Below are 23,962 nucleotides of genomic sequence, written 5' to 3'. Positions count from 1 at the left end.
CTTGAGAGCTAGAGTCGGTCTCGGCCGATCAGGTACGCCCGTCGGTCAGTCACACTCAGTTGAGTCTGTCCTGTTGGACTCTCTGGTTGCCCCTCCAACTCCCTGGGCAACTGGCCGCTGAATGGCCGCTCCGGATTAAAGCCACGCCCCTAAGCCACGCCCTCTAATCGCCTCGCCCAACCGTAGGTCTCTGCCTCACAGGAGGGCCCGCCCTCCGAGGCCACATCCAGTCACAGGCCCCGTTCCTCCGGAAACCCTTCTAGCAATGTTCCGCCCCCTAGCTAGCTTCGCTGGGCACGCCCCCTAAGCCCCGCCCTATCACAGACCTCCCTCTTCCAGGCACTGCCCCTCTGGGGAGCTAGGTCCAATCAGAAGCTTTTCCTTCTCTGAGGTCCTGCCTGGCGGCCGTCACAGATGACGCCATCGGGCCGCGCCGGGAGAAGGTCACACGGGTTCGTCCAACATGGCGGCCGCGGCGCTGCGGGGAGGCTGGTGCCGGTGCCCGCGGGTGAGCGGGCGTGTGGGTAGGCGGGGCGGGCGCCGCGGGGGCTCCAGGTCCGCGGACTCCCACGACCTCCGTCTCCTCAGGTCTTTGGCCCCCGTTTCCCTTCCCTGGGCTGGGAGAGAGGCTGGGTCAGTCGAGTCCGCGGTTGGGGAATCCAGAACGAGGCCTGAGAGCAGAGGCGGACGCTCCGGGTCCGGGGTGCGAGAGGTGCAGCTCGGCGGGGAGCTGCTCTCTCCTCACCTACTGCTCAGCCCCGTGTACTTGTGGTGACGGCGGCCAGTTGAGAATAAGTAGGAAGGGGAAGGCAAAGTGACATGAATGCATCTACCAGGTCCTCTACCGAGGCTATTTCCTGCCTGGCCTCTGGGGAGCCCTCACGTGGAGTTGGGGTGTGAGGTGGTTCTCCCCGGAACCAAGAGCTTGGCTCAATAGTGAAGTTCAGGATTGGAGCGGGGCGTGCAGAACTCTTCCTGTGGCTGATGTAAGATTGTTGTAAGACTAGGAAATTAGAAATCCACACAGGTTGAGCAACCTGCCCATAGGCTGAGAGCTAACAGGGTGTCTGTCCAGGTCAGTCTGACTCTAGTAAAGCTCTTAAAGCATCCAAGGCTGGAGGAAGGCTGTGCCTTTGGCTTAGCCGGGTTGTTTTTATTTTCTCTTGGCTGCATGTCTTTTGATTCAGGCATTAGAGGTTGAATATCCATTTGGTCACAAAACCTAGAGGGAACCAGCCTAAGATTTGTCACCAAGATTAGGCAACTATCCACTTAGATGTTGGCCTGAGACCAAAATCAGTGGCCCTGCGGGCTATTGAATATAGACCTCTTAAGAACAAAAATGAGAGTAAAACCTGCGAAAGCTGGAAGCCAGGTAAGGTGAGAACTTGTCAGAGAAGGAAAGCTGAAATGCTTTTCAGTAATGCAAGCAATAGAGAAAGGGTAAGCTTGCACGCTGATAGCGGCAATAAAAAAAACCTTGCAAGACCCAGAAGAACAAGGCAGGCCTGTCAAGTTCTGACTCACTGGTCTTGCTGTATTTGAGTTCCCACGAGTGACTCTCAAGTAGTACAGGGGATCATGGTTTGGCACATTCCTTGGGGTTCTCAGAGCTGGGCAGTAAGAAATGTGGGGGAAGGGACTGTTGTTAGGACAGTTGAACTGCCTTGTGGGGTTTCCTATGATCGACCAGAGGGTCAGTGAAAGCGAAGGCGCTGCTCAGTGAGATGGATTGGCACAGTGGCTGTTGCTTAGCAGTGATTGTGAGGATGGCACAGGACCTAGCAGGGTTTCATTCTGTAGTAGATAAGGTAGCTGTGAATTGGAACTAACTCAACCCCTTAGGATGACAATCTTGATGGGCACACATCACCACATTTCCCACAGAGCACCTGGATAGCAGCTAAGCACTTAAACCATTGCACCACCCAATATGCAGATGGGAGCGTCATTCTGTGAGGTCATATGACGTCGGGCTGGGTGGGTGGAGACTTTGTGCTGGGTAGCAGGGCCCAGGGGCAAGCGGGACCTACTGGTCCTTCCTTCAGAGCTGAAGTTCATCAGGAGGTGGAAGGAATGCTCAGCCATGGCACTGCAGGTTTCTTCCAGGGCTGTGCCTGGGACACTGTACATTCAGTGTTTGCTCCCGAAATCCACCACTGAGGAAGAAGAGACTCAGTGCCTTCCACCCCCCCCACCCCCACTCTAGGATTGAAACGAAAACCAGGTCCATTGCTGCCAAGTTGATTCTGATTCATAATGACCTTGTCGAACAAAATAGACGTGCCTCATAGGCTGCTGTCTTTATGGGCGTAGACGGCTCTGTTCTCCCTCTGAGCTCCTGGTGGGTTTAAGTTGCTGACCTTTCAGCTATCCAGTGCCGACATATTAAAACTCCGTCACCCATCTGTCAGTTTGTAATGGCTTGTGTGTTGCGAGGATACAGGACGCTGTGCTAACCAGTATTTCAGCTATCTGTAGGGTCACCCATGGGGGTCAGGTTCCAGCAGAGCTTCCCAACTAAGGCAAACTGAGAAGGAATAGACAGCTCACTTTCGAGAAGTTAGCCACTAAAAGCCTTATGAAGAGTTCAGGACATTGGTTTAGTGCAGGAAGCCGAGCCCCTCAGGTTGGAAGGCACTCAGAGTGGTCCGGGGAAGAGCTACCTCCTCAAAGGAGAGCCGATCTTTATCCTGTGAGCAGGGCAAAGGGTTGCTGATGTGGCACAACTTAAAAATGAGAAGAAACTGCTGGACATACCCATTAATAATCAGAACGTGGAATGTATGAAGTGTGGATCCAGGAAAGTTGGAAGTCATTAAGAATGACGTAGGATGCAGTAAAGATCGATTTCCTAGGCATTAGCGAGCGGAAATGGGCTGGTCGCCCATTTTAAATCTGACACTGTGCAGGGAATGACAAATTCCTCATCAGAAAGAATGTGTCGATACTGCCTGTGCGTGGGTAAGATACGTATGCCTACCAGAAAAGATCAGTTAGTATAACTGTTTCCAAATCACACACCAACCACTAAAGCCAGTGGTGAAGAAATTGAACATTTCGAGCTGCTTCAGTCAGAAACCCATCAGACATGCGATCACGATGGATTTGTAACTATCGGTGTTTAGAATGCAGGCGTTGGGAACAATGGAAAAAGAATCAGTCATTGGAACGCAGAGCCTTGGTGACAGGAATGACATTAGAGATTGCATGATTGAATGTTTTAAGACTAAGACGTTCATCGCACACATCCCCTTTGCAACAAGTAAAATGCACATAACAAATTGGCGACGTCTGTGAAAAGACAAGAAGCTCAGCCAAAACAAGGCCATGAGGTGACTTTGGAATGTCAGCAAGCCATGCTCATATGCAAGTTCCGGTTGAAGCTGAAGAAAATTGAACCAATTAGAGGAGAAACAAAATACAACCTTGAGCCTACCCCAATTGAATTTAGAGACTACCCCAAGAACAGATTGACAAAGCGAATACTGATGACTAAAGACCAAATGAGTTGTGGGACCTATCAAGAACATCATACGTGAAAACCCAATGTCATCAAAAAGACAAGTGATGTCAGAAAAGAAAAGACCAAAGTGACGTCAGAGGAGCCGCAAATTTGCTCTTGAACGTAAGAGTAGTTAAAGCGAGTAGAGGAAATTATGAAGAGCTGAACAGATCATTTAAGTGGACAGCTCAAGAAAGAAAATACTGTCACGAAATATACAAAGACCTGGGATTAGAAACTCAAAACCGATGGACTTGAGCATTTCTTAAGCACAACATGAAGATAAGAATCAAGCCGTGAGTTACAATAGTAATGGCACTGTGGGCAGGAAGTATCAAAGGAAGGTGGAAGGAGACGAGTCAGTCAGGGTGCAGTATAGCACCGATGAAACACAACTTTCCTGTAGCTCTTTGGTGCTACCTTCCCCCCACTATCATGATCTCAGTTCTACCTTACAAATCAGATTAGACCAGAGCATGCACACTGCTATAGGTAAGAGCCTGCAACATGGAATCCAGGATAGATAAACCCCTCAGGGCTGACAAGGAGCGTAGAGATACCGGGAGGATTAGGGGAGTAGTAGAGATACCAGGAGGGTGGGGATAGAAAGGGGGAATTGATCACAAGGATGCTTCCAGGGGGACAAATAACAGAAAAGTATGTGAGGGGCGATGGAGGACGATGTAAGATATGGAAAAATTAATCTCTTAATTATCAAGGGTTCATGAGGGAGGGCAGGCAGGGGAAGAAATGGGAGCTGATATCAGGGCCTCAAGTGGGAAGAGAATGCTTTGAAAATGATGGCGGCATATGTGCAAATGTGCTTCACACATTGGAGTTGTATGGGTTGTGATAGGAGATGTAAGCGCCTCCAATAAAAGCATTTTTAATTAAAATAATAAAAGTAATTTTACCAATAATCCAATTAATATGAATTAAAATTAAAATTTTACCTATCAATATTTTAAAAAGAAGGTAGAAGGAATACACAGAGTCACTGTATGAAAAATTAGCATTCAGCTGTTGCAGGAGGTAGCCTAAGACTAAGAACTTATTGAAGGAAGAAATCTAAGTTACACCGAAGGCAATGATGAAAAACAAGGCTCCAGAATAGCCATTGGAATGTTTCAACGAACCAATGCAGCACCGAATGCACTTGTCTATTTGGAAGACAGCTACCTGGCCACCCTGACTGGAAGAGATTCATAGTAGTGCCCATTCTAAAGAGAGGCACCCCAACAATGTGGAAGTTCTTGAATAATACTATTAATGTCACATGCAAGTAAAATTTTGCTGAAGATAATTCGAACATGTTTGCAGTAGTACCTTTACAGGGAACTGCCAGCCATTTAAGCCGGATTCAGAAGAGGATGGGAATGGCGGATGTCATTGCTGATGTCAGATGGGTCATGTCTCAGAGCAGAGAATGCCAGAAACATTTAACTGTGCTTTATTGACTATTGCCAAGGTATTTGGCTGTGTGATTATAACAAACTATGGATAATGTGAAGAATGGGAATTCCAGAACTCATAATTGTCCACATGTGAAACCCGTATAGAGGCTAAGAGGTAGCCATGTGAGCAGAACAAGGAAATACTGTAGGGTTTAAAATCGGGCCAGGTGTGGGCTGTGTCCTTTCACCATACTTACTCGACCCACGTGCTGAAGAACCTGGACTGTCTGAAGTAAGCAGCATCACAGCTAGAGGGTATGCAGTATGCAGGTTGGCGCACCTTGCTGGCTGAAAGGGAGGATTTGCTGAAGAAGATCAAAGAATACATCCTTCAGTGTGGATTACATCTCCATGTAAATGCACCAAATTCTCACAACCGAACCAACAGACAACAGCGTAATAACTGAAGGAAAGATTGACATTGTTAAGGCTCTCATTTCACTTGGATCCCGAATCGCACCCATGGAAGCAGCGGTCAAGAACTCGGGCAGCAGCACTGTTGCACGGAGCAGATGTGCACAAGCCCCCCTGCAAAAGGTGCTTTCCACTCACCGCGTGTGCATCTGAACGCCGGGCGATGCAGAAGCAATGTAAAGCATTGGCGCGCTTGGTAAAGACTGTCAAATGTACCGTGGACTTCAAGAAGAACAAACGAACCTGTCTTGCAGCCAGTGCAGCCAGAATGCTCCTTCGAAGCAAACGCGGTGAGACTTGGTCTCGCATACGTTGCACCTGTTATTCTAAGTGGGCCCGTCCCTGGAGCAGGCCTTCATGCTAGGTAAAGGAGGGCGCCAGTAAGAGCATAGTTTGTTCTGTTGCTCTTTGGGTCGCGTAGTTGGAACAGACTCAGCGGCAGCTAAAAAGAAGACAAAGTAGAATAATAATAGAAAACGCAAAAACCCAAACCCGCTGCCCTCGAGTCGATACCTTCCCATTACGAACACTGTAGGACAGGTTAGTATGTCCCCATGGAGTTCCGAGACTGACTTTACAGGAGAAGGCTGTAAATCTTTACCGAAAGACTGCATGGTCCCGTGCAGTCGCTGGTGTTTTAGGGCTGCCGGCCTTTGAGTAAGCAGCCTCATGTTTAACCCACAGCGCCGCCAGGGCTCCACGCCAGGTTGCGAGGCACTTAAAACACAGGAGCTGCGATGACGGACTGCAGCCTAGCTAAGATCTTGAAGGTGGTGTGGGGCCAGGGGCCATCTTGTCTTGTATGTGGGTCGCCAGGCATGACAGCCAACTTGATGGTAACTCACTCGAACACCATATCCAGGCTGCTGCCCCTATAGGTTGGCACTTGTAGATGCATGGTTTGCTGGAGCCGCCCATTTGCAGGCCATGGGGAAATTGAAGGGTGTTTGACGTGTGGCAGACTCACCGCCCGTCACCTCCATGTTTTCACGGAACTTCCTCTTCTCTCAGCAGAGATGCCTGGGACATGGAGTCCAGTTTCTGCCCAGCCACAACCTAGTGCCGCTGCCTCATGGTTCCAGCTATCAGATCCGCCGGCCAGGTGGAGCGCTGGCCCTGGTGAGTGGTGCAGGCTGACAGTGGGGGGATCTGAAAGGCCAGACTTGGTTGGCGGAGAGAGAGTAGGGACAGGACAGGGGTGTGCAGCCCGGCCTTTGGGGATTAGCCGAGCATGCTGGGGAAGCTGTCGACCACTTCTTGTGAGACAGCGTTAGTCACTCCTCACCCTTGTCACGGCGCTCTCCTAAAGCCCTGCCTGACCGTTTGCGGGCCCGACTCGGGAGACTGGGTTATCAGCGGGACGTTCATGGCCCCTCGGATGACTGCCACCTTTGAGCGGGGCAGCGCTGTTGGTTTCCTATTCAGAGCAAAATGCCCCAGCAGCAGATTGGGTTGCTGTGCAGTGGGCACACAGCCCCTGCCGACAGCTAACCCTACCTGCTTGAGCTGCTTGAAGCCTTGTGTCATCCCGGCTCAGGCTCTTGTGGCTTAATGAAGGCCAGGAGTCCATTGCTGCTGACTGGCAGAGTGACCCCCAACTGCTGTGGCTGGGGATGTGCCACTTCCCATGACGCGGCCCTGATCACTGCAACTTCTCATCTTCTGACGCCACTCTCGGTCACACACACACATGTGGCAAGACAGCGGTTTGGAGGTGGCGCTGCTGACCTAGAGCCCCGGGCAGAGGCTGGGGTCTCCCAGAAGTGGGAAGCTGTGCCTGGGTTCCCTGTGACTCGGTCTGTGGGTGCACAGAGGGAGGCCTGTGTCCATCTCCAGGCCCTTGGGTTGGGCAAGTTGGTGCCCGGGTCCCTGGAGTGGTCCCAAAGGACCGTTGTCTGAGTGGAGTGGGGAGGATATGATCGCAACCCTGGGTTCCCAGGAAGTCACCCCGGGTGGCAACCTGGGGATTCAGAACCCCGGAATCTTTCCAACTCCTGTTCTGGGACCAGGGCCCGAAATCTCACGAGGACTCCGAGCTGCTTTCACTCTCCCATCACTGCCCCCCAGTAACCTGAACACAAGTTGTTCCTGACATTGGTTAGTTCTGTCACCACACGTGGACCTTCTCTGGAGTCCTGCTTTTCTGTGCCTCGCTTCCCAGTCCCCTCCCCTTCTCTGTGAAAGTCCCTGCTGGCCAGGTGGTCTGTCTGGCGATTTTTAAAGGAGCCCAGTGCTCTGGAGTGACAGCCTCTAGTTTGTGAGTCAGTCTCTTGCTCACTTACCAACGGGCCTCGGGGGCGGCTTCAGTTCAGGCCTGCTGTCTCGGAGTCTCTGACCCACTAAGTCTGTTGTTGACTTGACTCCTCCCCATCCAGAATTTGAGGTTCTGTTTCACGTTTGTCTCCTCCCGTCAGGGTCCCCCTCTCGTGGCCTGAGGTGCACCTGCGCCTTGTCCTTAGCGTTCTTCCATGAAGGAGGGAGCTCAGGGGCGTCACTACGTCTCTGGTCATTGGCTCAGGTTCACCCGAGAGCGAGCCGCTGACAGTTAACACATCTGCCAGGGGAAGAGAGTGAGGCCATCACTGCCCGCACACACCAGTCCTGAGCAGACATCCCCACCTCTGCCCTTTGTAGCTCCCCTCTCTCTCTCTTTCAGCAAGTCTGCATGAAGCTGACTCCTGTCATTGGTGCAATCAAATCAAATCTGTTCACCAAAAAAGTATTAGTTCTATTTTCTCCTTTCATAAACCAGGAATTAGGCAACCATCTACTGGTCTAATTTAAAAAAATCATTTTTGGGGGGCCTCATACAACTCTTATCACAGTCCATTGTGTCAAGCACATTTGTACATTTGTTGCCATCATCGTTCTCAAAACATTTGCTTTCTACTTGAGCCCTTGGTATCAGTTCCTAGATCCTTGTAATAGGTTCCCCCTTTCTACCCCACCTTCCTTCCACCCTCCCGGTATCGCACTCTCACCACTGGTCCTGAGGGATCATCTGTCCTGGATTCCCTGTGTTTCCAGTTGCTATCTGTACCAGTGTACATCCTCTGGTCTAGCCAGATTTGTAAGGTAGAGTTGGGATCATGATAGTGGGGGAAGGAAGCATTTAAGAACTAGAGGAAAGTTGCTACACTGCACCCTGGCTGGCTCGTCTCCTCCCTGAGACCCTTCCGTAAGGGGATGTCCAGTGGCCTACAGTGGGCTTTGGGTCCCCATTCCGCACACCCCCTCATTCACAATGACATGATTTTTTGTTCTTTGATGTCTGTACGTAGCTTCTCTCCAAACGCTCCTCTTTCACATTTTTTTCCAGTCCAAATCCTATTCTTCTGGCAACAGGAAGGGCTTCCTGTCTGGCTTGATGGATAACATCAAACAGGAGTTAGCCAAAAACAAAGAAATGAAGGAAAGTATTAAAAAATTCCGTGACGAGGCCAAGAAGCTGGAAGAGTCAGATGCGCTCCAGGAAGCTCGAAGGAAATACGTGAGTGCCTCTTCAGTTCCGTGCCAGCATTTCCCTGGGGCCCAGCCAGCCAGCCAGCCCAGCTCTAGACAGGGTGGCTCATGTCAGGGAGAACCCACGGCACCGAGGGGCAGGAGCGGCCCACCCACACTCCCGGATCCAGGGGGAGACTGGCCAGCAGCCCAGGCTTCACGTAGGACTTGCTGTGAAATGCAGGGTCTCAGGTCCTTCCTGACCATCCGCTTCAAAGCCTGCCCCCTTTCTTTCTCCATTCATTCATTCATTCATTGATGAAGAGGCGGGTCAAGGGGAGGGGGCAGTGAGAACCTCCACCACGCACAGTCTCCACCTGGACAATTCAGGGCCACAGGTGACCTTTCTCGACAACCGCTTCCCGTGGGTCTCCTCTTCGTTCCTTCCTTTCCAGAGGACCGGCCTGCTCAGACAGGCAGTCTTCTCCAGTCGGGCTCAACCAGGGCTTCTGAAGCGTTCACCATTCTCAACACCTTTAGCCCGAGGAGTGTGCAGCGCCGGCAAGCCCCGCCGGGAACACCCCCGATTTCAGATGCGTTCAATTTTGAGTGAACTCTTGGGTGTTGCGTTCAGAGGCCTTTTACTGTTGCCACGTTTTTGGTGTGACCCCTGACATACAGTTCCAGTTGAAGAAGCTTTGGGTTCAGCCATATCATTCCAAGGTGACCTTGTGTTAGTTTAAAGATGTGCTCAGGGTAGTAGTTTGTAGGGGCTCATTTGGGCCCGACTAACACAGTCAGGTCTCATGAGAATTTGAACATGGAGTTTGGAAGAAGCCTCGTGGTGCTATGTGGTTAAGCGTTTGACTGCGAACCAAAAGATGGTCAGGAGAGGCCAACGGCTGCCCTGAGGGAGAAATGTGTGGCCATTGGCTTCTTTAACACAGACAGCCTCAGACACCCTCAGGGGCAGTTCTCCGTCACATCGGTTGCTATGACTGAGAGTTGACTTGCCGGCACTGGAGTTTGGGGTCTGCCTCCTAGTTCACGGGCGGCTAAACACTCATGAGCAGCCTTCCAGGGCACACCAGTTGGTGTCCACTTGCTGACAGCACCGAGGTAGAAGAGGCAGGAAGCAGAGGAGGAAGGGGAGAGTGTGTGTCCAGTCACCTCCACGAACAACTCCCTCCTTTGCCATGAGACCAAAAGAACTAGATGGTGCCCAGCTCCCACTGCTGAGCAGTTAGGTAGAGGATTCTGTAGCAGGCTCTCCATCAGAAGCAGGCAAGCGTGGAACAATGTCGGAGGAAGCATCTCCACAGGTCCCGGAGAGGATGTACTGCACATTGGGTTTGAACCAGGCTGTCCCCAAGAGCTTCCCTGCTGGGGCTCTGAGCAAGGGCGAGGGCTGTGGGGCTGGGGCAGAGGGTCCATCGCTGCTATGTTTTCTCGCTGGGCAGCTGCTAAGCTCCAGCCACGGTCAGCGCTGTGGCCATTAGTTGGACCTTGGGTAAGGACCCACTGAGGCAGCTGCAGTGTTCCCACCCCACCTCAGGTCATCAGCTCCAAGGGCATCTCTTGTCACTTAGCTAAGCTAATTTCAGGGGTCGGGGGTAGAGTTTGCCTACCACTTGGGTCCCTGGTGGAAGAGCGACCTCCTTTCTCCAGGAAGCTGGTTAGCCCAGGGTCCTTTGGCTTCCTGGTACTGTTCTAACAGAGGGGCCCTAGTGGCAGCCGTCAGGTGGAGAACTTTCTTGCCTCGAGGCTCAGGGGTCAGGAGGACTGGGCTCGGGAAGGGCCTGTCCCTCTCAGCCCCACCCCTCCCTCGTGGGTCCTTGCTCCTCTGCATAGGACCTGCTGCCTGTCTCACTCAAAAGTGGTCACTGAGGACGGACGGGGCCCTCGGTGATGTCACGGGAAGCCCATCCCCCTGCTTGCTGCAATCAGCCAAAAACTGATGGGCCAGAGACCGAGGAGTGCGGGTGCTGAGAGCATCACCCTCCCACACACACACCTGGAAACACTTTGACAAGTAGCAGGTGGCCCGAGTTCACCCCTCTACCATCAGTGGGTTTCCTGTGCCCAGGGGGAGCCCAGCTACCTGGCAAGGGGACCCCCTAGGCCATGTTGTGCCAGCCCAGAAGGCCCCTCACACTGAGCAGCAAGCAGAGGCGCCCGGGCTAATGCCTGACTTGTAGCACAGAGCAGCAATGTGTTGTTCCTAGAAAACCATCGAATCCGAGACGGTCCGGACCAGCGAGGTGATCAGGAAGAAGCTGGGCGAGATCACGGGCACAGTGAAGGAGGTGAGGGTCGCCTGCTGGCTGGGCTGCAGCCAGGGCACATGGGACCCTTGCAAGGAGAGCGCCTTGGCGGGTGGGCGGGTGGAGGCAACCGACAGATGGAGCCAGCCTGCTCTATGGCGGCTGCCTGAGTTCACATGTGATGCTCCTGGCACAGGAGGCTGAGCCAGGTAGGCTCCCAGGAAGGGCAGCCTCCAGGCAGGTGGGCTGGCCTTCTGGCCTGGGCTGTGCTTGACTCTGCCTTCCGGTTCTGAGCTGCAGCCCACCGTGCCCCTCCTTCACCACCACCCACTCCACACAGATTGCCGGAGTCTTTTTAGCTGGGCAGGTACAGAGGTCTGGCGACAACCACCTATTTAGGGGAGAGGCCCGTTGGCCCAGCATCTGGCCCATAGCCTTTAATAAGGGTCCAAGCCAAAGGCACCCAGTGGCCAACTGAGGGCCCAAGAGGCAGAGCTACTGCACCCCATGGCTAATCGAAGGGGTGGAGCTTGCAATCCACCCAGGGGCACCTTGGGAGAAAGGCCCAGTGACCTGCAGTTCCACTCCGACACCAGAGGTGTCAGCTGGCCTGGCCTCAGTGCTGGGCTGCCAGGGGCTGTACTGACCCCTCCCCTGTGCTGTCTCCGGCTCAGTAGAGTCTTGATGAGGTCAGTAAGAGCGACTTGGGCCGGAAGATCAAGGAAGGTGTGGAAGAAGCCGCCAAGACGGCCAAACAGTCGGCTGAGTCGGTGTCCAAGGGTGGCGAGAAGCTGGGCCAGACCGCAGCCTTCAAGGCTCTCTCACAGGTGAGTGCATGCCTGGCCCAGCACTGCTGGCGGGTGGCAGGGGCTGGGCTGTGGGCCCGGGGAGCTAAGGCTGCCCAGGAGCATCCCTGGCTCAGGCCTCCTGCTCATCTGAGACCCGGAGGTCGAAGTTCCCTCGGTTCTTGGGCTTCAGCCCTTGGGAGGACCAGCTTCCCTGAGGAACCTGGTAGGAGGGACCACTGGATACCCCTCCCCTGAGAGCTATGATGGCCCAGGGGACTTGAGGTTACAGACTGCTCACCGGCCCACAGGGGAAAGCCCAAGTGGGAGGGGCTCTGAGCTTCTCGGGCCTCCAGGAGCGGAGGGTGGGCCTGTGGGCAAAGGCTCTGTGAGATACCATGCAGCTTGGTGGCCTGAGGTGGGACCAGGCCCAAGGGAAGGCAAGCTGGGCAAGGTTCTAGTTCAGGTGCAGCAGGGAGCTTGGGGGTGGGGAGCAGGCCTTCAGGCTAGAAGGGGTCGTAGGCCTGCAGGAGCAGAGAATGGTGATTGGAGGCCTGTTGGGGTACCTCTGGAGGGGGGTGAGGATCGAGCTGAGGCAGGTCTTAAGATGACCTTGGGGTGGCTGGCCCACATGAGCTAGTAGATGTGAGGGTGTGCAGAATGAATCGGAAGGTCATGTGGGGACTATTGGACACATGTGCTGTTCAGGAGGGCTTGCTGATTGATGGGGCACGCGGAGCCTGGCCTTGGGGGGTGAGGCGCGTGTGGGCCAGGCTGCGTGCGTGCGTGCGTCCCCGCAGGGCGTGGAGTCCGTGAGGAAGGAGCTGGACCAGAGCGGCCTAGGCCAGACGGGGTCCTACCGGCGGCCCGAGCGGCTCCGGAAAAGGACGGAGTTCGCGGGGGAGAAGCTCAAGGCAGAGAAGGTGTTTGAGCCCAATGAGTACGTACCTTCAGGCTGCCTGCCCTGCTCTGCCGAGAGGCACTCAGATGTGTGTGGGGGGATGCCGTCCTGCCTTCCGCGCGCCACTGCCCCCCAGTCACCTGTCTGCCCCTTCCCAGGGAGGCCCTGGGCGTCGTGCTGCACAAAGACTCCAAGTGGTACCAGCAGTGGAGGGACTTCAAGGACAACAACGTTGTCTTTAACCGTGAGTGTGCAGGCTGGGGACGTGGCAGCAGGGAGGGAGGGGCAGTGCCTCCTTCCATGGTCAGCAAGTCCCTCCCCAGGCCCACGTGACTACGTCCCTTACAGGGCAAGTGCAGAGAGTGAGGGCGCCGGGGGAATAGAACCTGGTCGCAGGGGCAGTGCCAGGCAAACCCCAGGCAAGCGGGTGGGCAGCTGGGGCAGCCCCTCTGGGCTGGAGCTCCTCAACGGGTGGGGTGTGGGACTTGTGGGTGCCAATGGGACCGTGGCCCCGTGAGGGTCACCGAGGCCTGTTTCCTTTGTAGTGGGAGCACCAGCCAGCAGGGTGGCATCCCATAATATACACAGCCCCTCTAGGCCCTGCTGAGGGGCCACGGCGCCCTGGCCAGGTAGGTTGGCAGGCTCCTGGACGTGGACAGAGGATGCAGGCTCAGAGAGACCCCGGGTGCTGTGTGGCAAGCGCCAGGCCGGCCCCCCACCCACAGCCTGTGGAAGTGGATGGTGCGCTGCCCAGCCCCTGAGCCACCTCGCCCTGCCCCCACAGGCTTCTTTGAGATGAAGATGAAATACGATGAGAGCGACAACGCGTTCATCCGTGCATCCCGAGCGCTCACCGACAAAGTCACAGACCTGCTGGGTGAGTGAGCCACCCCGCCCCCAGCCAGCCAGCCATGGCGAAGTGGGTGGGTCAGAGGGACCCAGCCCAGTACCCACCCTCCCTTCGGCTCCTCCAGGGGGCCTCTTCTCGAAGACGGAGATGTCCGAGGTTCTCACAGAGATTCTGCGGGTGGACCCCACCTTTGACAAGGACCGCTTCCTGCAGCAGTGTGAGACTGACATCATCCCCAATGTGCTGGAGGTGGGCACTGCACCACATGGGGGGCCGGGGGCCACCAGGAAGTGCTTCCTCACTGCTGTCATCCGAGACCCAGTGGCCTCCTGGCTCCCCAGGTCCAGGCTAGGCTCCCCAGTTCTAGCCTTCAAAACCAAGCCTGCTGCTGGAGCGCAGACGAGGGCCCCATGCCAAGGGTTCCAGCTAGCCTGCAGCCCCTGCACAGGCCCTGGCACTGCCTTCTCTCAGGATTCAGCCCAGGCTCTAGGCTGCTGTGGGACTATCCCATTGCCCCCGGGGCAGCCACTCTGCCCTCAGCTACTCTCTAGTCCTTGCCCAGGGTGTGGGACCATCTTGCCCTGGAGTAGCCAAGTCCCTGGACCGACAGGTAGAGCCCAGCACTGGCCACCTCCCTCTCTCCACCAGCCTGTGGAGCCCCTCCCTCCTTCAGGGTCCCATCTCCCACTGAGCCTCAGCCTCCCCTTTTCAGGCCATGATCTGCGGAGAGCTGGACATCCTCAGAGACTGGTGCTACGAGGCCGTAAGTCCCACCCTCTCGCAGAGCTCTGCCCACCTGGGTGGGCCCGGGGGAGGGGGTCGAGGCCAGTACTGTAGGGTCAGCACAGTCCAACAGGCCAGCCCTGCCTGCTTCTGTGCCTGAGGACTGGCCACCAAGGAAGCCTGCTGGACCTCTAGGGCCCTTCGCTGGCCTTGTGGAACCCCCACAGTACGCTCCTCCCTCAGGGAGGGACCCTCACTAATGAAGCTCGACTGTCCTGCCCACATGGCCATCCTGGACTGCCTCCAGGACCTTCTGGTGTTGTGAGGGAGAGGCAGGGCACCTCTCCCCCCACCCCTAATCCTAGTCCTGCTGGCTGTGGTTCGGAGTGCTTATCTACCTGCCCTTGTCTGTGTCCCACAGAGATACAGAGCGGGAGGGAGTGAAAGGGGCCAGAGAGGGAGGGGGACAGAGGAAAGGGACAGAAGGACTGTGGCGATCCAGATCCTGCCTTCCCTTGGACAGACTGAGTCCTGAGGGTCAAGCCCCCACAGAGGCAGCCTGTGCTGTAGACACAGATTAATGAGCCCCACTGACCAGTTCCCGAAACAACCGCACAGACAGGACTGCATCACGCCAGCCGAGCAACTTGTCCTGAGGAGGGCCAAGGGCCACCGCCTGGCCTCCCTGCCGCCTCACCCTGCTCACTCCCTGCCCGGGGACAGCCTGTGTGTAAAGCCAGCAGACCGGCGGCTGGTGCTGTCCTGGGCCCGGTTCAGAGGCCCATCCATCCTTCACCCTCCCCTGCATGGTGACTAATCCCACTGGCATTTCCAAGTTTTCTGACTTGGGGCCTTTAAGATAGGGCTGATGATCCACAAAGGTTGCCACCCAGACACCCCAGAAAGGCAGCCTGAGTTGCCCGCACTCGCCCAGAGGGGAAGGGTTTGAAATGGCGTTCTTTAAGAAAGCTGGCAAGCAGGATTAGCGCCTTGTGGCTTTGTTTTTCCCTAGCAGAGGTTATTTCCATAAAAAGTCTGTGCTGTTGGAATATCTTCCGACGCAGTTGTCTGCCAAGCTCCGGCGTGGCTGTGAGGGAAAGCACGTGTAGCCCCACGTGTCCTGGGCCGGGTCCTGGGGCAGCTGAGGTCATGCTCAGCGGTTAGGGCTTCCGTCCCACAGGGCAGACTGGGGTTGCTGTGAGTGTTGAAAGGCTGGAAGTTTGGGTCCACTGGGGCGCCTCGGAAGAGAGGCCTGGCAATCTACTTCTGAAAAAAGGCATTGCAAACCCTCTGGCGCCCAGGTGTGCTCTGACCCATGTGGCATGTCGCGTGGTGACAAGAACCTTTTTCCTCTCAGCCTGGGGCTGGCCAGTCACCCGGGGGTAGGCTGAGGGGGGACATGCGGGCAGGGGCGAGACGGCTGCACACAAGGCTTGGTCTGGACCCCGAGCTGTTTTCCTAATAGAGAGGTGCGGTCCTCTTCCTGAGAGCCCTGGCAGTGCAGTGGGTTTCATGTTGGGCTGCTTACCATAAGATCAGCAGTTGGAAACCCCCAGCTGCTCCTTGGGAGGAAGACAAGGCTTTCTACGCCCGTTAACAGTTACAATCACAGAAACTCCACAGGGGCAGTTCTACCCTGTCCTGAAGGGTGGCTCTGAGCTGGAACTAACTTGATGGCAGTGAGGTGGGTTTGGGCCCATAGGCCAGGCCCCCTGCCGGCCTGGCTGCCTGAGTCCCTGGCACCAGGAGCTGTTTCTGAGAGGCATGTACAGCCTCCAGGCTGAAAGCCCAGAGTGAAGTTCAGAAGCTGCCTGTCAGGGGGGCCTCCCCAGGGCCTGGCTGCCTGCCCCAGGGCTATCTCAGCCCGCACGTAGGCACCCCTTCCCCGCAAACACATTCCCACACAGCGGGTCCTCTACTTGCAGACCTACAGCCAGATGGCTCACCCGATCCAGCAGGCCAAGGCGCTGGGCCTCCAGTTCCACTCCCGCATCCTAGACATCGACAACATTGACGTCAGTGCCTCTGGTGGGAGGGGGAGGGGGGACGGAGCGGATCAAGGGGGGGTGGTCTTTGAGGCAAGTCACACAGCTGATGCCGGTTCACTGGCCCTTCCCCCACAGCTGGCCATGGGCAAGATGATGGAGCAGGGACCCGTGCTGATCATCACCTTCCAGGCCCAGCTGGTGATGGTGGTCAAGAACGCCAAGGGCGAGGTGGTTGAGGGCGACCCGGTGAGTGGGGCAGGTGCGGCAGACCTGATGTGACAGAGGGTCCCTGAGCCAGCTTGCTGGAGCGGGTTCCAGGACGTCCTCTAAAAGACCCGGTCTCTGCAGGACAAGGTGCTGCGCATGCTCTACGTGTGGGCGCTCTGCCGGGACCAGGATGAGCTGAACCCCTACGCCGCGTGGCGGCTGCTCGATATCTCGGCCTCCAGCTCGGAGCAGATCCTTTGAGTGCCGTTGCACCGCCTGCGCACCGCAGACAGACGGGTGGACTGGCCTCAGCCTGGGGCCTCTGCAGATACCCCGGCCCGGCAGAGCCAGCATCGAGGGAAGGGCCAGGCGCGGAGGGCCACTGCGGGCCAACACCCTCCCCACAGCGCCAGCCCACCCCCCACCCCCACCCCCGGCTCCATCAAAAGCTGGCCGGAGAGGGTTGGTGGCCTGGACGCTGCCGAGACTGACCTGGGGCGTGGAGCCCCTTGGAAGCATGGTGGTGAGGCCCAGACCCTGCCAGGCAGCGGCTGACTGCCACTAGCTTTTATTTGAACAGTGCCCTTCCTTGTATGTGCGTCTGAGAATTTTGGAAATAATAAAATGCCAAAGTGCAGAGGAGCAACCTGACTGTTCAGCCTGTGTGTGCGGAGGGGGGCTGGGGGCAGCGGTGTGCAGGGCAGTCACGGTTGCTGAGTCGCTGCGGCCGAGGCGAGGGCAGGAGGAGGAGGAACCGGTGAGCAGAGAAGCGGACTGCGCTGCTTCCAGGCTGTGAGCGTTCAGAGGCGGATAGCCAAGACCGTCTTCTGAGGCACCTGTGGGTGGCCTCGAACCGCCAAGCTTTAGGTTAGCAGCCACGGTGCCGTAAGACGAAGAGACTCCCATAAGAAAGAAAAGGGGCCAGGCCTCCCCTAGAGACCTGGGGGAGTTTCTGAATGAGAGGGTCCCTGGCGGCGAGGTGAGGCAGCTAAGGGTACTGGGTGCTCTGGTTAGCGTCTCCAAACTGGACGAACCATCGGAGTTCCTAGGACCCGGGCGGAGTCACGCGCCGCTGCCCGCGCAGCCTCCGCCCCTCGCGGCCCCGCCCCGCGGAGGCCCCGCCCCTGTCGCCATGGGAACGGCGGCGGCGGCCCTGCTCGCGCGCCCTCGCCTGCCTGGTCTCCGCTGCTCCAGGGGCGGGTGGGGTAGGGTGGGGTGGGCTGAGCCGAGCCAGAGGCGCGCTGCTGCCGTCGCCACCGCTGCTGTCTCCTGGGAGAGGCCTGAGCGGAGCCAGCACGGATTCTGGGAGAGCGCGGCCGCCGGGCGGTCCGTGTCCGCCGGGTCGAGCCCAGGGTGAGGGGCGCGCGGGACCGGGGGCGGTGGGGGAGGGGGTCTAGAGCCACCAGAACAAAGGCATCTGGGCGGGGACAAGGGGACTCGCCCCCGCGCGCGCCGCCCGAGCCGCGACCGCTCGTCGCACCTGTTGTGCGCCGGCCCGGTGGCTGGGGTTCGCCCTGTGGCTCCCAGCACCCCCATCTGCGCGCGCGCCCGGAGTTGGGTCCCCTCGTGGCGGGCGGTGGCGGCGAGTCCGCGGCCCAGCATGGGCGTGGCCCAGGGACAGAGGTGCGGACGCGGGGTGGGGCCCCGCAAGGTGAAGGGCGTGGCGGCGGGACTGCGGTTATCCCGGCCCTGGCGAACCTCCTCTCGTGCCGCCAGGCGCCCGGCGATGTGAGCCATGAGCACGACGTGGACGCTGTCCCCGGAGCCGCTCCCGCCGTCGACCGGGCCCCCGGTGGGCGCGGGCCTGGACGCGGAGCAGCGCACGGTGTTCGCCTTCGTGCTCTGCCTACTCGTGGTGCTGGTGCTGCTGATGGTCCGCTGCGTGCGCATCCTGCTCGACCCCTACAGCCGCATGCCCGCCTCGTCCTGGACCGACCACAAGGAGGCGCTCGAGCGCGGGCAGTTCGACTACGCGCTGGTCTGAGTGCGGGCGCGCCCCGGGCCGGCCTCCGCGGGTCTCCCAGAACCCCGCCCCCGGCCCCAACTCCCCTCGCACCCCCCCCCGATGCCCGTCGCCGCCAAGCGGAAGCCTCCCTCATGCCCTGCCCTGTCCTCTCCACCTCTCACCAGCATGGCTGGCCCCCCACTCGAATCCTCAGCTGGGAGCGCCCCAAGCGCGCAGGTGGCTTTGCTCTGCCCTGCCACCAGGCATGAGTGCCAGCGTGTTCCTGGGGCTCGGAGCCCTGCCGTGCCCCCTCCGCCCTGCCCTCGTATCCCCCTTAGGTGTTAGGCAGCCACGTCTGAGCCCACGGAGTGGACGTGCATGCCGCTGTGCATCCAGCCTGCCCCGGAGATGGAGCCTGGGGCCAGCGTCCCGCCCAGGGAACGACCACAGTCGCTGCGGTGCCCGGGACACATCCAGGCCTCCGTGAGCGAGCGTTGGCAGGCCAGAGCCCCCTGCCCCTCCTCATCCCTGCGCCTTACCCACCCGCTGCCTCTTCTGACCCCTCCTCCCACCTCTCCCAGGCCTCCCTCACTCCTCCCTGCCTTCAGGCAGGTGATGGAAATAAAAAGCTGTTCTTGAGCACTGCCTACAAGCCAAGCAGGGGGTGCCAAGTTGGCGCCTCCTTGTAAAAGTCTGGAGGGAGGGCCGAGAGCTGGATCCCCCTAGAGCAGCCCCGTTCTACATGCCAGGCCACCGGGGTCCAGAGTCCTGGGGTTCGGAGATAACAGGGCTGGTCTGTCCGACATCCCTAGGGTCTTCTGCATCTCCAACCTTTCCCTCACCTTTTGTTGGATGGACTTAGGCCACTGAGAATGGGTGGGTGGGGGGGACTCCGTTCACCAGCAGTATTGTTTTTATGAACTAGCCCCGCCTCCTGGCACAGGGACCACAACAGCAGTCTCACCACCCCCGCTGCCCACCACCACCATGCGCGCCTAGAAACCGTGGGTCTGGTGCAGCACGGCCCTGCCCACGGAGTGTGCTGGTTGGGCTCCTCGCCCAGGAGATGCTGTGCGCCCCCGGGGAGCCGTGTGCAATGTGTGGGGGAACATGATTCTATAAAAGGAAGGCTGTGTGCAAGCTCTGGCCCCGCAGGCAAGAAACTCACCCACTCTGACAGCACAGGAGCTGGAGGGCGGAGGCTACTCCAGGGAGAGGGTGGAGCCTGAAGGGCATGCAGCATTCCTGCTGAAGAATCCTGATCTCACACTCCGCAAATTGACCTGTCCTGCCTCCCCTCCACAGGGCAACACCTCCTGGAATTTAGGGTCTTTGCTGGGGCCCCTCCTGTCAGCAGACCTCTCCCCTCCAGGCTGTGTGCTGGGACCCCACCTCCTGATAACCACTTCCGCAGTCCCTCCCTCTCCATTCTGTCTGACCTCAGCTCTCCACTGTCCCCAAAGGTCGCCTCATCACACAACCATGCAACCACTGCGCGCCCCTGACAGTGGCCCCAGGAGCAGAGGCCCTCTTCCAGGTCTGAACACTCCTTGGCTCTGGTGTCACGTCACCCTCCCACCTCAAGTTCACGGGGAGGGAGGCAGGCAAGCAGGCTGACTGGTCAGAACTTTATTCACAAGACAAGAGGGGAGTGCACAGGACTTGTCTGAGGAGTCAAGGACAGAGAAGTTGAGGAAGCTCTGGGACAGAGGTGGCCGGTGGAGGGTTGGCTGTATGAGGTGCCAGCCCTTGGAGCCTCTGGCCAGGAAGGAGGCCACACGGGCTTGGCAGCAGAGAAAGCCGGCCTTCAGTCAGTCTGTCCTGTAGCCTGGGTTCTCCATGCACGTGCACCTGCCCCACCCTCACCTCCACCCCCCTTGGTTGTGTCCTCCCCCCAACTGTGCCTGGTTCCTGAGGCCTCCAGGCCACACTGGGCTGGGCAGTGAGTTCAGGACCCTCCACCACAATGGGTCCATAAGCCCGGGGGCTGACCCCTGCCAGAAGGGAGCATGCTGTCCAGATGTGGCTCCTGCAGGCCAGGATCCTCATGTGGCCGGAGTGGCCACCTGGCCCAGAAGTTCCAGGGGCACCAGGAAAGGGTTCAGGGGGCAGACCCCAGCTGCTTGCCAGGCTGACTTCGGTTTGCTGGGCCCAGCACACTCGGAGGTCTGGGGAGTGGCCTGGCTGGGTGCCTCGTGCCCCCTGGAGCCAGTACTCCCATCCTCAGTCCTGGTTTCCGGGCTTCCCTGGGCTGGGCTGGGCTGGGGGGCCGTCAGGCGCAGGTAAGCTCCCGTCATGTGTTCAGCCAGGGCTGTGCAGGGCAGGCGGGCCAGCTCCTCGGGCAGCGACAGGAGTAGGTCCAGGACCACAGCTGACTCTAGGGAGGAAGCAAAGAGGGAGCGACCTAGAGGGGACTGGCTTGCAACCTGAGTGTGCCCACAACCCCAGGCCCACTGGCTGCACACTCACCAGCTGCAGAGAGCTCCGGTCCTGGGCCGCTTCGTGAGAAGGATGCCAGGAACTTGTAGATCTTCTCAAAGTCCACAGGGAAGTCTTCCTTCGAGGAGGGGCCAGCTGGGGACTCAGTGGGGGCCTTTGGGGTGGCAGGGCCCTCAGGGCTTGATGCCTCCATTCCCCCGGGGGTGCTCAGCAGCAGCTTCCCACGGGCCCGAGTGGGCTTCGGAGGTCGAGAGTGCAGGAGGCTCAGGGGCTCGGTGGCTGCGATGGTGAGCACCTGTTGGACGTGGTCATCAGAGAAAAGGCCCCCACATCCCTTCACCAGACCCTCTCAGATGGGGCCTGTGGCTCAGGCTGTCCGTGGACTGGCCAGGCTCACAGCTGGGCCATCTGGTTTGGACTGAAAGACTGTGGGTAGGGGGTACCCTATCTGGGAGAGGCAGTACCTGGGAGAAGGCTGCAGTCAGGGCATCCTCCAGTGGGCCGGTCACCTTCTCAGCAAGCTCCGTCCATACCTGGCACGGCATCAAGAGGGTGCAGCCTTCAGGGGTCTGCCAAGCCCTGCCGTCCCTGATTCCCAACCTAACCCCCAGGGTCTGGCTCGGGGGAGCCTTTCCCTGCCACCTGCCTCACCTCGATGGGCGCTGGGGGCTGCCGCTGTCGACCCAGCAGGCCACCTGGATGCAGCCTCTGAATGGTCTCCCGGGCCACCCGGCCCTTGAGCTGCTGGAGGAGGTGCCGGACCTGGGGGGAGGGGGGCGGGCAGGGGGCACGAGGAAGTCCACTGGGCTTTCCACACGCCCCGGGAATGGGGAGAAGCCACAGCCGCTGCCCACTCGGAGACCCCTGGGCCAGCCCTCTTCTGTACTTTCAGGGCACCTAGTGCCCCTTAGCCTGTAGCCGGGCCAGCAGGTCAGCCCCAGAGCCAGACTAGCTTCGTTAGAACGATGAACTCGCCCCCACGTCAAATACTCCCCCGTACTGCTGCGGCCTCCTGCTCAATCCGTCCACTCTACTCCCCCTTACCCTCGCTCCCCTCTCCCCACCCGTTTGCCCCGCCCCTCGGTCTCGCCCACATCTTAGCCGCGCCCACTCCGCAACTTCGGTTAGCGCCCATCGCCCCGCCCACTACTCCCAAGCCCGCCCCGGCCGGACTTCTCCGAGCTCCGCCCCGTCTCTCAGCCTCCGCACTCCACCGACTGCGTGTCAACTTGGGGGGCGGGGGACGCAGCCGCGCCCTCGGCCCGCCCGGCTCCCGCTCCCCAGCCTGCCCCTTACTTCGTCCTCGCTCCGGCCCGGCAGCCCGCGGGCCAGGTCCGCGGCGTTGGGCTCCGGCTGACCTCGCCGCGCCTGCAGGAGCCGCAGCAGCTGTCGCTTCTCGCGGATGCTCCAGGCCGCGGGGCCGCTCACCGCGCCCAGGTAGCGCGCCGGGGCCACGCGCTGCCGCTGCGGCGGCTTCATGCTGCCCGGCCGTGGAGGCGCAGCGGCCGCGCTCCTGGGGGCGGAGCTACGGCGGCTGCCGGGGCCAAAAAGGGCCGCGCGGAGGCGGAGGCGGGCGCAGGCGGGGGCGTGGCTCTCGCTTTGGGCCCGGAGGGAACCTCTTGGGCTGGGGAATGTTGTAGACAAATCACACCGTCTCGCGTTTTATCTCATTTCCAATAGAAAGGGTGAACGGAAACTGAGCTCTTGGACTTTCATGAAACTCTGACTCCACGCTTTATGGTGCGCCGGTGGCACAGCGGTTCAGCATGTAGATACCAATGGTTACAACCCGCCTCCCTGCTCTGCGGGCCTTGCAGAAAGATCAAACCTCAGACGGAAACTTATTGCTCTGTTAAACCTTCCCTCAATTTCCCACAATAAAAATTTTTTTTATTGGTTTTGCTTTTAAATTATTACAACCCCATCCAAACTCTATGGGGCAGGTTCTCTGCCCCATGGGGTCGCTTGAGCAGATTATCCCTAATCATCTATATGCTTTGTTTTCTGTAGTGGGGTGGACCTGGGCCAGAAGGCCCCCCCCGCCCCCCCCCCCGTCGTGACCAAGAGCGTGGACAAATGATTTGGCCTCGATGAGCTTCGTTCCTTGTCTGTACAATGGGGCTAATGGTCTCGGGGGCGGGGGGGGGGGGGTTGAATGGAGGAAAGACTCAAGTGGGCGAGACTTTCATCTTGCTTGGATCCACCATCGTGGAAGCCGCAATCCACAGATCAAACAATTGCACCGGGTCAATCTGCTGCACAAGACCTCTGGAAAGTATTGAAAAGCAAGACTATTCTGAGGACTACGGCCTACCTGACCCCAAACTCAAACTCACTGCCATTGAGTTCATTCTGACTCATGGTGACCACCGTAGGGCAGGGTAGGGCTGCGCCTGTGGGTTCCTGAGACTTGTAACTCTTTACACGAGTAGAAAGCCTCTTTTTTCCTCGGTGAAGTGGCTGCTGGTTTCAAACTGCTAACCTCGTGGTTTGTTGCTGAACACATAACTCACAGTGCCCCCGGGGCTCCTGCACCTGACCCACGCTGCATCATATGTAGGTGAGAGTTGAAGGTTGAGTAAGATGGAAAAGAATCGATGTGTTTGGGTTGCGGTGCGGGAGAATATTGCAAAGTACCAGAGACGGCCAAGAGAACCAGCACATGTGCTTGGGAACAAGTCTACCCAGAATGCTGCTCAGAGGCACGGATGACAAGACTTCCTCTCATGCATTTTGGCCACGTTGCCCGGAGACCACTCCCTGCAGTGGTCCTGCCAAATCAAGTAGAGGCAGTGAAAGAGGAAGGTCCCCGAGGAGATGGGTTGGTTCTGTGACTGCAACATCGGGCTCAGGCATAGGAGCGGTTGGGAGGCTGGTGCCAGGTCTGGCCGTGTTTCCTTCTGTTGTGCACGGGGTCGCTGTGGGTTGGAGCCGACTCGATGGCACCGAAAACCAACTGACGCTCTTGGTGGTGGGTTACAGGTTAGGCTGCCAACTGCAAGGTCAGCAGTTTGAAACCAGATGCGGAAAGCATGGGAATCCTACA

At 58.2% G+C, this 23,962-nt stretch overlaps 3 protein-coding genes and 1 long non-coding RNA gene across 6 annotated transcripts; 3 read left to right on the top strand and 1 right to left on the bottom strand.

The window, feature by feature from the left end:
- The first annotated feature begins 418 nt into the window (after window positions 1–418).
- Window positions 419–17,171, top strand: TIMM44 (translocase of inner mitochondrial membrane 44). 2 transcript variants are annotated; one of them, XM_075546143.1, is made up of 13 exons: window positions 419–508; window positions 6,388–6,492; window positions 8,693–8,863; window positions 11,040–11,120; window positions 11,756–11,905; window positions 12,664–12,803; window positions 12,923–13,008; window positions 13,549–13,641; window positions 13,739–13,863; window positions 14,327–14,377; window positions 16,263–16,352; window positions 16,461–16,571; window positions 16,674–17,171. In XM_075546143.1, the coding sequence occupies exons 1-13, from the start codon at window positions 464–466 to the stop codon at window positions 16,791–16,793; spliced, it is 1,368 nt and encodes a 455-aa protein (XP_075402258.1). In that variant the 5' UTR covers window positions 419–463; the 3' UTR covers window positions 16,794–17,171. The 2 variants fall into 2 exon arrangements, with proteins under 2 accessions (XP_075402258.1, XP_075402249.1); XM_075546134.1 differs by having other exon boundaries at window positions 423–508; window positions 6,385–6,492.
- Window positions 17,172–17,738: 567 nt separating this feature from the next.
- On the top strand, window positions 17,739–19,116 carry CTXN1 (cortexin 1). Its single transcript, XM_075536170.1, has 2 exons — window positions 17,739–17,885; window positions 18,249–19,116. Exon 2 carries the CDS (start codon window positions 18,268–18,270, stop codon window positions 18,514–18,516), a length of 249 nt encoding a protein of 82 aa, XP_075392285.1. The 5' UTR covers window positions 17,739–17,885; window positions 18,249–18,267; the 3' UTR covers window positions 18,517–19,116.
- A 975-nt stretch (window positions 19,117–20,091) lies between these two features.
- SNAPC2 (small nuclear RNA activating complex polypeptide 2) lies at window positions 20,092–22,434 on the bottom strand. Of its 2 annotated transcripts, none has more exons than XM_075546103.1 (5): window positions 22,213–22,434; window positions 21,568–21,678; window positions 21,381–21,449; window positions 20,947–21,211; window positions 20,092–20,881 (listed from the first exon to the last, which is right to left on the bottom strand). In XM_075546103.1, exons 1-5 carry the CDS (start codon window positions 22,393–22,395, stop codon window positions 20,523–20,525), a joined length of 987 nt encoding a protein of 328 aa, XP_075402218.1. In that variant the 5' UTR covers window positions 22,396–22,434; the 3' UTR covers window positions 20,092–20,522. The 2 variants fall into 2 exon arrangements, with proteins under 2 accessions (XP_075402218.1, XP_075402227.1); XM_075546112.1 differs by having other exon boundaries at window positions 20,092–20,854; window positions 22,213–22,432.
- LOC142444830 (uncharacterized) lies at window positions 22,062–22,814 on the top strand. Its single transcript, XR_012783935.1, has 2 exons — window positions 22,062–22,353; window positions 22,597–22,814. It is a non-coding gene; the product is annotated as an uncharacterized LOC142444830 (long non-coding RNA).
- The last annotated feature ends 1,148 nt before the right edge of the window (window positions 22,815–23,962 follow it).

This window comes from Tenrec ecaudatus, chromosome 1 (genome assembly GCF_050624435.1).
Source record: "Tenrec ecaudatus isolate mTenEca1 chromosome 1, mTenEca1.hap1, whole genome shotgun sequence".
NCBI lineage: Eukaryota > Metazoa > Chordata > Mammalia > Afrosoricida > Tenrecidae > Tenrec > Tenrec ecaudatus.
This window is presented reverse-complemented; position numbering and strand designations above follow the sequence as displayed.